Source organism: Ursus maritimus, assembly GCF_017311325.1.
Source record: "Ursus maritimus isolate PB19 chromosome X unlocalized genomic scaffold, ASM1731132v1 scaffold_X1, whole genome shotgun sequence".
NCBI classification, from domain to species: Eukaryota; Metazoa; Chordata; class Mammalia; order Carnivora; family Ursidae; genus Ursus; species Ursus maritimus.
In genome coordinates, this window is record NW_024423319.1 from 3,831,142 (window position 1) to 3,842,819 (window position 11,678).

Genomic DNA, 11,678 nt, shown 5'->3' on the forward strand with positions numbered 1-11,678 from the left:
ATTCCCCCCCCCCCCCGTTTTCTAGCTTTGGGTGCCTGGGGCCACCCAAAACCATTGGACCTGACAGGAGAGGATATGAGAAACTGCTCCATCAGCCCTCCGGTAAGGCCCCGCCCTGGCCCGGCCCCGCCCCTCAGCTCCCATCCCCTCCCCATCCCCCATTGGCTCTGTTGCTAGCCTTTCCCTCTACCAGACTTTCCCCTGACTTCCAGACTCTGGGGCCCCTGTTTCTGATTAACATCCGTCAGGGCGGGCAGCACATTCTCAGGTGTCTGACACCTCCCCATCCCTCCCTCTCACCCACCCATCCCACAGCAGGTTATCTACTTCCGTTCTTGCCTGGGCCACCCCACTAGAGAGGGGAGGGCAGGAAGGAGGGTGGAGGTCCCTAGCTAGCCTTTGGCTGAGGCTAAGCAGAGGCAAGGAAGAGGATGGGAGGAAAGAAAACAAAAGTTCTAAAGGAATAGCACAGAGGGTGGCACAGAAGGGTGGAGAAAGGAAGACAGAGAACTAGAAACATCAACAGAAGGAGGAGAGAGGCCTAGGGTGTGACTGGGGAGAAGGTCCAGCATATTGGAGCTGAAAGGTCAGTAGCTTCCTACCTGGAGACCAGAAGATTCTTTCCACAACCAGAGTAGGGCGGAAGAGCTTCCTCAGGCAGAGGCAGGCCAGAGGTGAAAGCTGGTGGCCTGCCAGCAGTTCTGTAAGCCTCAGGGCCAATGGGGTACATCTGCTTGCCCTGTCAACTTTATGAGACCACTGGGGCAGGCAGGTGGGTAGCCTTTTATATGAAAACAAACACGGATATGTCATTGAGCAGATGGTAAAACAAAACAAAAAACCCACACTTTTCATTTTAAAGATAAAACAGCCTTTAAAGAAATGTCTGGCTTAGAGGGGATCTTTTTGGATAACGCTGCAAACTGCTGGGGGTACTCATTCATTCCCCGCTGCCATTCGGGACCAGTGAGTGCAAACTCAAAAAGTCCCCAAGGTAGGATTGCCAGATGAAATACAGGGCGCCCAGTTACATCTCAATGTCAAATCATGAGTATTTGTTTCAGTATAAGTATGCCCCAAATAGCGCATGGGACATCCTTATACTGAAACGTTATATGTTGCTTATCTGAAATTCAAATATTATGGATGGATAGCGTGTATTTTGATTTCCTAAATTGGCAACTCTGCCTCCAAGTTATCCTGAGAAACACCATCCCTCCAGCCTAGTCCAGTGTCAGGGCTCAGATTCCCACAGTTCTCACCCATGCCCCCATCCCAGACTCAGGTCCCGTTGTCACAATGAGTTCCTCTCCAAGTTCTTCACCACCTCCATCTCCACTCAGCTCAGGCCCCTTAATCTAGAATAACCCGCCACATCAGCTGCCACCCCGTTCCGCTCCAGGCTGGCCCAGCCTACCCACCCCCAACACCTGCCTAAAGGGAGGGTGGGGGCACCTCCAGAGGCTGGGGCCCAGGTGTTATTCTCTCTAAACAATGTGTGTCTCTGTGTGCGTCTTGGTGTCTTCCTGTCACCTGTCAGTACCTTCCAGTTACTGCGGTCAATACCACGGCTCAGCTCATAGCCCTCCGCCAGCAGATGCACACCCAGAATCTTTATGCCTACATCATCCCTGAAACGGACGCTCACATGGTGAGGGATATCTCCTCCCCGACCCTTGCCCTCTGCGATCCTGGGTCGACCACCAATGAGAACAGGTCACAAACTGGAGGCCATTAAGGCTCAGAAGATGAAGGCAGAGAAAGGATTCAAAAGGCAAAGGGAAGGAAGTAGGGGGCTTGGACATGGGAGTTCTAGGGCAACAGAGAGAATGTATTCCTTTACATAGGAGAGAAGACACTGCCAAATCTCCTTGACTTTGGGCAATATAACTGTCAACAAGTTCAGAATCGATTTTGATCAATTCTTAGATGGCAGATCCAGAATGAATGTTTAGGATACTCTAGCCCTAGTAGGTTAGAGTGTGGGCTAGCAATTGGACTGGAGGAATTCTAACCTTCTCATAACCTGATGGACGGAGCACTGGAATGACCCAGAGGCCCAGGCTACATGAGTGTGGGGTGTAGCTCCCAGGAAACAAGATTGTCTGAATAAGAACTGCTGTTCCCAAAGCAGCACCCCTGCCCACCCAGCCCACCCTTTCCCCACCACTGGCTCCACCTCTGTCCCATCCAGCTTCCCAGCACTAGCCTGTCCGGAGAAGGCATTTTCATAAGATTGCTTGAATTTGTTTTCCCACCTTCGGTGAGTGTCTCAACTTCTCTGAGACTCAGTTTCCTGTTCTGCAAAATGGAAATATTGAGATATGTCTTGAAGGATGATGACAATCAAAATACAATAATGTGTGAAGCCCTCTGCCGAAGTTCTTGATCATGTACCCAGTGTACTGTACTAGACTGGGGAGGGGCAGGACAGCTGGAGGGGAGAACCCAGAAGAACCAAAAAACATGATCCCAGACTGCACAGAATTTGCATTCTGGCCGGGGAGATAAGAGTCTTTGGCTGTTCTGCCCAGTGCTGGACTGTGAGATTTAGACTCCAAGAAATACAGCTGTCCAAAGGAAGGGAAGATCCTGAGATCTGGAGGAGTGACAGAGGACTTCCTGGAAGAAGTGCCCAGCGTGCCTGGGCTTGTAGGACTGGTTGAATCCGACCAGACAGAAAGAACTGGGATGTTGCTGGGGGTGGGGGGGCCTTCCATTGGGGGCGGGGGGGGTCTAACTCCATGAAAAAAGCTAACGATGGTGTTATTTATTTCCTAGAGTGAGTACATTGGCAATCGTGACAAGAGGCGTGCGTGGATTACCGGCTTTACAGGGTCTGCAGGTGAGAGCATTATTCAGCCCTTATTGCTTCTGTTGGTAGACCCAGCCGTGGTCACAGAGGCTCTGATACGGCCAGTTCTCAGAAGCCAGGACCCCAGGACCTAGTGTCCAGACGCTCAGCCTCCTCTCCACCACTTGAAAAGGCGCATCATAGCCCACCAGTCACACTTCTGCCTGAGGCAGATGGCCCTCCTGGCTCTGTTCCTGTGCTTACTGCCCCTGCCTCAGCACACCATGGGCTCCATTTCTGGAACAGCTGCTACTTCTACATGCAGCCACTAGGGGCTCGCGGATTCTCTTCACACATGGCTCACTTGGGGACAGAGTTTTACTTAGCCGGTGGTTTTTCGGACAACACCTCACGTAGCCAAAAGAGACTCAAACATAGAAGCCCTTTATGGGGCCCCGGTTTCTGAAGGGGCCTCCCACCCCGATCCTGGCCCCCTGAATGAAATCTAAGCTTCCCTTGCTGATCCTTAAACATTCCTCCCCTGGACTTCAAGCTCCACTGCCTTACCCATCCTCGCCAAAATCACTGGGTTTGACTTCTCTGCCTGACTTCAGCTAAGCCCCTGGCTTAGCGTCCCCATCAGCCACTGAGTCTTGATATGAACTACCACACCATCTTTCCTGAGAGCACCTACCTGCAGTATTGAGTCTTTGGGACTGGCAGAAGCAGACCCCTCTCGTCCCTCCTTAGGAGAGGCCCTTGACACAAAGCAGAGATGCCCAGGCTGGCTTCCCCCAATGCTCTCCTTAATGTCTCCTGCATCACTTCCTTGCAACAGAGGAGCAAAGTTCTTTCCGGAGGCCCCCTGTGACATTCTCAGAGCCAGCACCATAGTGCCCATGCACTACCTAAGGCCACCTTCCTCACCTTCATCCTCACCTCCAAGGTTCTTTGTTCTGCCCCAGGAACTGCAGTGGTGACCATGCGGAAGGCAGGTCTCTGGACCGACAGTCGCTACTGGACCCAGGCTGAGCGGCAGATGGACTGCAACTGGGAGTTACATAAAGAAGGTAAAAGGGTCACGTGTCCCCCAAACTTTGAAACCTGGACTAGGTTCAAGAAGGCACAGGTAAGAGGACGCATGCAAAGCCATGATGGGCCTCTGCGGAGACTCTGGGAATCTGAAACCGTCCCTAACCTTTGAGGCTAACCTCAGGGAGGATGGATGTGGCAGGACTGTCACAGACAGAAGTCTGACTGGAAGGCCTGGGGCCAGCCCTGGAGGTGACTCTACATTCTTTCTTGTCTTCCTCTCAGTTGACATAACTTCCATCGTCACCTGGCTCCTCACTGAGGTTCCTGCTGGAGGGAGTGTGGGCTTTGACCCCTTTCTCTTCTCCATTGGTATGTTCTTCCCTCATTCCTGCATTTGTCCACACCAACAAGGGTGACTCAGCCCCTCTGGGACGTAAAGAAGCATACCTTGGTAGAAGGAGGGACAGGATGACTCTAAAGATAGAGTGTCTGAAGCTGTAGTTGCAGAATATTTTGCAAGAAAGATTTATTCATGGATTGTGAGATGAAAATATATTTAAAAGAAAGAATGCAGTTTTTTTTTTTAAAGCCATGCATACAGAGACCCAACCTAGAAGACTCGGGGAATCATTAAGATCTAGCAGACAATACGCCAGGATGTTCTTGAACCCAGAACCATCCTCTGTGCTCTGGAACTCTACCAATTATGACATTAGAATCGTTTGGTAGCCCTCTTCTGGAAGGTAGCTTGGAAGGTCAAAGGAGTTCAGCGGGTTTCTGAGCAAAGAAGCATAGTCTCCACCCCCCAGTAATACAGCTCCCTGAGCTTTGGGGCCCCAGCCAGCTGGCCAGCCTGACCCAAGGGTGGAGTCTTCATGAATATGTACCTAAAGGCTCCCCCTTCAGAACTGGCTTCTTTGCCAGCTTTCCGGTGACGTGACCATCACCACTCCTTCAGGCTGTGGCACTGATGCTCAGTTAAAATGGATAGCACTGAGAAGAGGGCCTCACAGCCATTGGCGCTTAAGAAGATAAGCCTAGCCAGTTGGCTGAGGGCAGTGCTGGGGTGGGCCCCAGGCAATTAGGCTTTGAAAGCAGAAGAGGAGGCTGAGAGGACACACTCCAGGAGGAACAGACTGCTTGGACCTGTTCTGGGCAGCTGAGGCGGCAGGAGTGGAGTGGGAGGCAGAACAGACAAGGACTAATTTTGCCTGAGTCACAGTTTTTCTTGAGGTGTAAACAGGGGACCAGTGACGGCTTCCTGTCTCTGCAGGTTCCTGGGAGAGTTATGACATGGCCCTCAAAGACTCTAACATACAACTCGTGTCCATCCCAGCCAACCTTGTGGACCTGGCATGGGGGTCAGAGAAGCCTCTGGTTCCAAGCCAACCCATTTATGCCCTGCAGGAGGCATTCACAGGTGATTCTCTATGCTCTTTCTCCCCAGCTTGAAGCAACATGGGTCCCCACTGCTGCTCCTTTGGCTGAAAATGTTGTCCTGGGAATTACCAAAGCAACGGTTCTCAAATCTTCCTGTGCACCTGAATTGCCTGGGATGCTTATTTAAAAAGCAGATGTCTGGGCCCCCTCATCTCAAAGAGTCTGAATCAAAAGGTCCTCAGACCATATATAGAAAATGCTGGAATAAATAGTGTTAGGATTTGAAGCAAGAGGGAACAGGAAGGGAGGAAACAAGGGAGTCAGAGCAAGATTAAAAAAAAAAGATTAAAAAAAAAGAACCCTACCCCTTTGAAGAGAGAAAAACAACATGATAGGAATTGCTTATCTGATAGTGGAGACCGGTTTGTATTGATTCATTCAAACCTAGACTTCTGGCCCTCCTATAGGAAGATGACTAGGATCAGGTGGGCCGGCTGACAAAGGAAGTATGTAACTAAGCTCAGGGTCAATCCATGGCACAAATTAGGGTTCAGGTTTTGACCAGACCACAAAGGAAAGTTAACTGACCCCCCACAAATTCTAACATTGATGATCTTCATCTTGACGTCATTGATACCATCTAAATACGTCATAAAAGAACAGCGTCCTCTATGATTCTAGTAAGCAGTAACTAAAATCCTGACCAGGACCAGGCTACTGACAATGAATCACTGTCTTGGCCACCACCACCCCCGACCTCCCCAGGAATTCCAAAAGAGCCAATGGACATGGATTCCTAGGAATATTGGGCAATCTGAGAGGCCCCTTTCCACACACAGGTCCGTGCACATTTCTTATTTGAAAAGGAGTCAAGAAAGCAGGAGGGAAATTTCAAAATAGCAAGGATGATGAAACAAGCTAAAATTGTGCCCAATTTTCTTTATCCGTTCTGATATAACTTGCAGAATCATTCTGCATCTCGAAAAAGTTTTTAAAGAAACTTGCTATCCAAGACTGTGTAATCATAAATAAAACTCATCCCTTTCAGATAAAGAAGGGCGCAGTTAGGTCGGGAAGGGGAGGGGATAAAGGGGGGAAGCCTTTCAGGGACTGAGGGAGAATTCATGCGGGATTTGTCACTGCCCACAAGTGACGAAATGCTGAGCCTTCATAGGCTGCTGGCCTTCAAGGAAAAGCCATCCAGAGCCAGAACTGGGCCTGGAAGCCTGAGCGTAGAGTTCTTGAGTCTCTAAGCTTACAAAGACAAGCGAGACTTTCTCTCCAGCAACTGCTAGGCTTTAAAGGGGGCAAAGGACAAAGAGACCACGAAAGGTTAATTTGCCTTCGTTTGCTGTCGCACATTCATGAAACTTGATAACACGATTCTGAGCAAAAGAAGCCAGAGAAGGCCCCATAGTGTATGATTCCATTTGTATGAAATATCCAGTTTAGGAAAGCTGATGAATGGTTTCCAGGGGCTGAGGGGGGAAGGGAATGGGGAATGACTGCCTTACGGCTACAGGGTTTCCTTTCCAGATGATAAAAATGTTCTGGAATTAGATAGTGATGGTGGTTGCACAATCGTGAATGTTCTTAAAGCCACTGAATTGTGCACTTTAAAATGGCTAAAATGATACATTTTATGGTATGTGTATTTTACCACAATAAAATAAAATAATCCTTAAAAAGTATCATACCCAAAGCTCTGGCTCTTGTTAAATAATTTTTACCTGTTTGCCTAAAGTTTTTTTAAATGGCATTAAGTTACTTATGCCTAATCTTTGAGCCCAACTGGGACTCTTAATGTTTACGACATTCTGCCAGCAAATTCTCAGCCCTGCCTAGGGGCAAACTCTTCATCTGCATTGCAAAGAGTAGGGATAAAAGATGAAAACTAGAACCAGGGTACAAGCATCCTAGAAAGGACAGCTCTGTGACACAGAGTTTAAGGGCAAGTCTGGGGACTGACAATGTTAGCAAGATAGTCCAGTGTTCCTATAAAGTAAGAGGGTGGGCATGTAGTTAAACAGACCCACGTGGAAATCTCAGCGCTACCCCCTTGCTAGCTATGAAACCCTAGACAAGTCACTTTTTCTCCCTGAAGTCTCAATATCTGTAAAATGGGTCAAAGAGGGATTAAAACAATGTTCAAGGACCCATGGCTAATTAGGCACCAGGTTATTTCAGAAAAGAGGCTTGAACATGACCTAGACTGATCCCTTCACCCTTCAACTAAGGCTGCTCTCTTGATCTTTGTTCTGAAAGCTTATTTATTGATCAGAAAGTTACACCAGGCTTACCATACACCAAGACACCGTTCTGTGTGCGTTACAAATATTAATTCATTTGATCCCCATAACAACCCTATTGACTAGATACTATCATAATAATCCATCCTCGTTTCACAGGTATGCAAAATAAGACACAGAGGGGTTAAGTAATTTGTCCAAGTTCACATAGCTAGTAATGGCAGGGCCAGAATTTGAACACAGATAGTCGGTCCAGAGAGTACATGTCCTTACCAACAATACAAGTCAGAGTTTGTTTGGAGAAAGGTTTCTACTGCTTTGAAAGACATGGAAAACGATTGCCCTAGGGGAGTGCTCTCAAGAGCAGCATGCCAAAGGGAAAGTATGCCACTTATGCTTTCTTTGGGCTCCTTTGCTTCCAGGGGGCACCTGGCAGGAGAAGGTAGCTGACATCCGCAGCCAGATGCAGAAGCATCGCAAGGGCCCAACAGCCGTCCTGCTGTCGGCACTCGATGAGACAGCCTGTGAGTATGGACTTGTAGACACAGGGTGGGCACCTGGGTCCCCCCAACCCCCATGCCTCCTGGGCCCTGCAGCACAGGACTCCTTCCCTAATCACCACATAACCACGGGTTCCTCGAACTCCATGGCCATGGCCTGTGGGAACTGAGAAAGCTAGGGGGCAGGAGATCATGTCTGCTGAAAAAGAAAACCAGGAGGTCCAGAGCAAGCTGGAGCCAGCCCACAGGCCATCGGAGGAATGGGCTGACCACAGCGGCAACGGCTGTCTCATGAAGGGAAGGGGGCCTAGCTAACACCTGCCATCAGCCTGGCCACCAGCCTGGGGCATTCATACTCCCAGCTTTAACACCCAGTGCCCCCCCCCAACCGATTCTGTCCCATCGTGGCTCAGGGCTTCTTACCTGACCCCAGCTCTGGGCTTCAGATTTGCTGGGCACCCACTGAAACTATGCTGACTACTGGCTGCGTATCTTCGTTTTTCTGGGAGAAAGGGTCCATAGCTCTCATCAGTGCCTCAAAGACCCCCTCCTCCAAAAAACACCTGAGAAACATTCAGAGGCAGATGTTCAGGCATACTGCTGGGAATCTTTGGGGGTCCAAAGCAAACGGTGGGGCAAAGGGGGGACATGGACTTGCCTCAGGCAGACCAGCCTCAAAAAGTCCCCATCAATTCTCTTCCAGGGCTCTTCAACCTTCGAGGCAGTGACATCCCTTATAACCCCTTCTTCTATTCCTACACACTGCTCACAGACTCCTCTATCAGGTATGGCTTTTCCTTGGCTTGCTCTCTGGGACTTCTTCCAACTTCTGCCCCTCACCTGCCCCACCACTTACCCTGCCCTAATATGCAGCCTTCCCAGGAGCCTGCAGCCTGCCCCCAACGGGATCCTCTAGGAAGCCTCCAGTTGGCTTTTCCTGACCCCTTGACCTCTGTTCCCACCTACTCCCAATCTGGTCTGCTTGGCTCCTTGGTGGGGTTCCTCTGACCTCTGGGAACGAAGGGATTCCTGTCCTTTGCATCGTCCTGGGAGACCCTCAGGACCCTCCTGGTCTTCCCTCCCCACCCAGGTTATTTGTAAACAAGAGTTGCCTTGACTCTGAGACCCTGAAGTACCTGAATTCCAGCTGCATGGGCCCCATGTGTGTGCAGCTCGAAGATTACAGCCAGGTCCGTGACAACGTCCAGACCTACGCCTCCGGAGATGTGAAGATCTGGATCGGGACCAGCTATACTACATATGGGCTCTATGAAGTGATGCCTATGGTAGGTTTGTCGGGCCCCCACCTGGGCCAGGCATCACCCCCCTCCCCCGCTCCAGCCCTGATAAGTCTCAACCTAAAGTGGGGCCACAGGCCCTGAGCCATTCAGGCAGTTGGTCACTCCCCTTCTAGGCTTCCCAGGGAAAACATGGAAAAAGAGGAAGCAGATGTCTATCCACAGAGAGCTCAGAGGTTGTCAAGGAGACTAGAGGGAGTACAGCCTGGTAGAGCAGAGGCTCTGAGGTCGCCAAACCTGAGACTGAGTCCTGGTTCTGCCCTGAACTGACTGCGTAATGACCTTGGACAAGTGACTTAGCCAGTCTGGACCTCTGTTTCCTCACCTGCAAAATGGCAGTAAGAGCCCTGACCTCAGAGGCCTTGCTCTGAAGAGATTAGAGGAGATAGTACATGTAAAGCCCAGTGCCTGGCACACAGCAGGCACTCAGTGAATGTTATCTGTTATGATATGATATGGGCAGGAAACTCACATTGTTAGAATAGCCCATTAAGTGGCAGGGGCTAGGTTCTGATCTATCCCAGAGCGCTGCTGGGATCCAGCGGCAGGGAGGGAGGGAGGGAGGGAGGTAAAATTCAGCTGGACGTGGAAGACAGGGAAAGACCTGGGCAGCCAGAAAGCACAAGAAGGAATGGTCTTCACCACTGTAGGGAATGACAAGTCTCGCCTTAGCTGGGCCCTCCTGCCAATCCTTTTCAAACCCCACTGTGCCCTGGAGATCCTCCCCCCGACCTCCTCCTCTATGCCCATGACAGGAGAAACTCATAGAAGACACCTACTCCCCAGTGATGGTGACCAAGGCAGTGAAAAACAACAAGGAACAGGCCCTCCTCAGGGCCAGCCACGTAAGTCACGGGAAGGCAGACTAGCCTGTTGGGAACTTCTGGTCTGATGAGTTAGAAAGGAGACCCAGCCAAGGAACCTGAAGAAGCTCAGTGAAACAGAGAAGTGGACACCAGACTCCTGGGCTTCACCCCCTTATTCTTAGCCTGGTACTGCAGTCTAGAGCCTGGGCCCTGGAGCTAGAGTGTCTGAATGCAAATTCCAGCTCCTTGCTTCACTTCTCTGGGCCTCAGTTACTTCATCTGTGAAATGAGTATCATTAACAGGAATCTACAGCATAGGGTTGTGGTGAGGATTAAATATATAAATAAACATATATGTTATATAATACATAATATCTCTAAAATATATAAGTAATATTTAATTAACATTTTAATTGTAATATATCATGTACAATCATATATAAATGTGTGTACATATATATTTACATACATACAATAAGTATATACATATAAATAGAAATATGTACTTATATAAATATATAATGAGTTTATAAATATGTAATTATATACATATAAACAGAATTATATAATTATATAAGTATAATTGTACTGAATAATATATATATTGCTTTGATCACTGCCTGGCACATTCCAAGTGTTAAGTAAGTGTTTGCTGTCCTGATTTCCCCACCCTGGCAAGGGGCTGGCTTGCTCTTTCAGATGTTCCTGTTGAAACGAGAAGAACTCGCCGCATTTTACAAAACTTTTTCTTATAGAAAAGTTTAAACATATACAAAAGTAGAGAAACTAGCCTAATGATCGCCCGCGCCCTCCCTCGGCTTCACCACTTTGTGGCCCTTTGGTCTACAAGGCCACATCCCTTGCCCACACACCCAACCCTCTGCCGCTGGTTGGTTTTGAAGCAAATCCCAGCTATCATACGGTTTTTTCTGGCAACACTTTAGTATCTCTAAAAGATAGCACTTCAGTAAGTATCGCTGAAAGATAAGAACTCTTTTCAAAACATAACCACACTATGATCATATATAAACTTGAACAAGAATCCCTTAATATCCTCAAACAGTCGCGGCAACCCTGGAGTGTTAGAGCTCCGCTCCCGCTCGCGGGGCAGCCACCTGATCTCCTTGATCGAAGAGCCCTGGCTGGCGAGCGCTCTTCAGCCCGCCCCTCGGCTCTGCTCGCCCGCTCCAGGTGCGCGACGCCGTGGCTGTGATCCGCTACTTGGTCTGGCTGGAGAAGAACGTGCCCAAAGGCACCGTGGATGAGTTCTCAGGGGCAGAGCTGCTGGACCAGTTCCGCGGGTGAAGCCCCACCGCCGAATTTGGGACGGACTGTCTCTAAGTGCGGGCGTGGGGGCGGGGAGGGGGATTTAGCTTCCTTACTTCGACGGGAAGGAAGGCCCTCCTTGTATTTGGGGGCCTCTCTGGAGCAAGAAGTAACAGGTGCTTGGATAGTCGGGGAGCTGGGCAGGGTGTGTTCCATGACAGTCCCCGGCCCCAGGCTGAAAGCCAGACAACTTGAAGGGCCACAACCCATCAGTGCCCCCTAGTGTCTGCTTCAGGCACAGACCCTCTCTCCGGCGGGAGGGGGGGGCGGGGGAGGGAGGGGGGCGGGGG

The 11,678-nt window shown here is 49.7% G+C and overlaps 1 protein-coding gene across 2 annotated transcripts in view; it reads left to right on the plus strand.

The window, feature by feature from the left end:
• XPNPEP2 (X-prolyl aminopeptidase 2) overlaps positions 1-11,678 on the plus strand; it is a 28,306-nt gene that overhangs the window by 2,589 nt on the left and 14,039 nt on the right. For both annotated transcript variants that reach the window (XR_005834152.1, XM_040627219.1), the window contains exons 2-12: positions 26-102; positions 1,541-1,651; positions 2,782-2,845; positions 3,760-3,864; positions 4,112-4,198; positions 5,103-5,249; positions 7,881-7,982; positions 8,662-8,743; positions 9,049-9,244; positions 10,012-10,101; positions 11,254-11,363. Coding sequence is in view for 1 of the 2 variants with exons in the window: in XM_040627219.1 (XP_040483153.1) it covers positions 26-102; positions 1,541-1,651; positions 2,782-2,845; positions 3,760-3,864; positions 4,112-4,198; positions 5,103-5,249; positions 7,881-7,982; positions 8,662-8,743; positions 9,049-9,244; positions 10,012-10,101; positions 11,254-11,363 (1,171 nt within the window). In the remaining variant the exon portion in view is untranslated. The remainder of the gene's footprint in view (positions 1-25; positions 103-1,540; positions 1,652-2,781; positions 2,846-3,759; positions 3,865-4,111; positions 4,199-5,102; positions 5,250-7,880; positions 7,983-8,661; positions 8,744-9,048; positions 9,245-10,011; positions 10,102-11,253; positions 11,364-11,678) is intronic.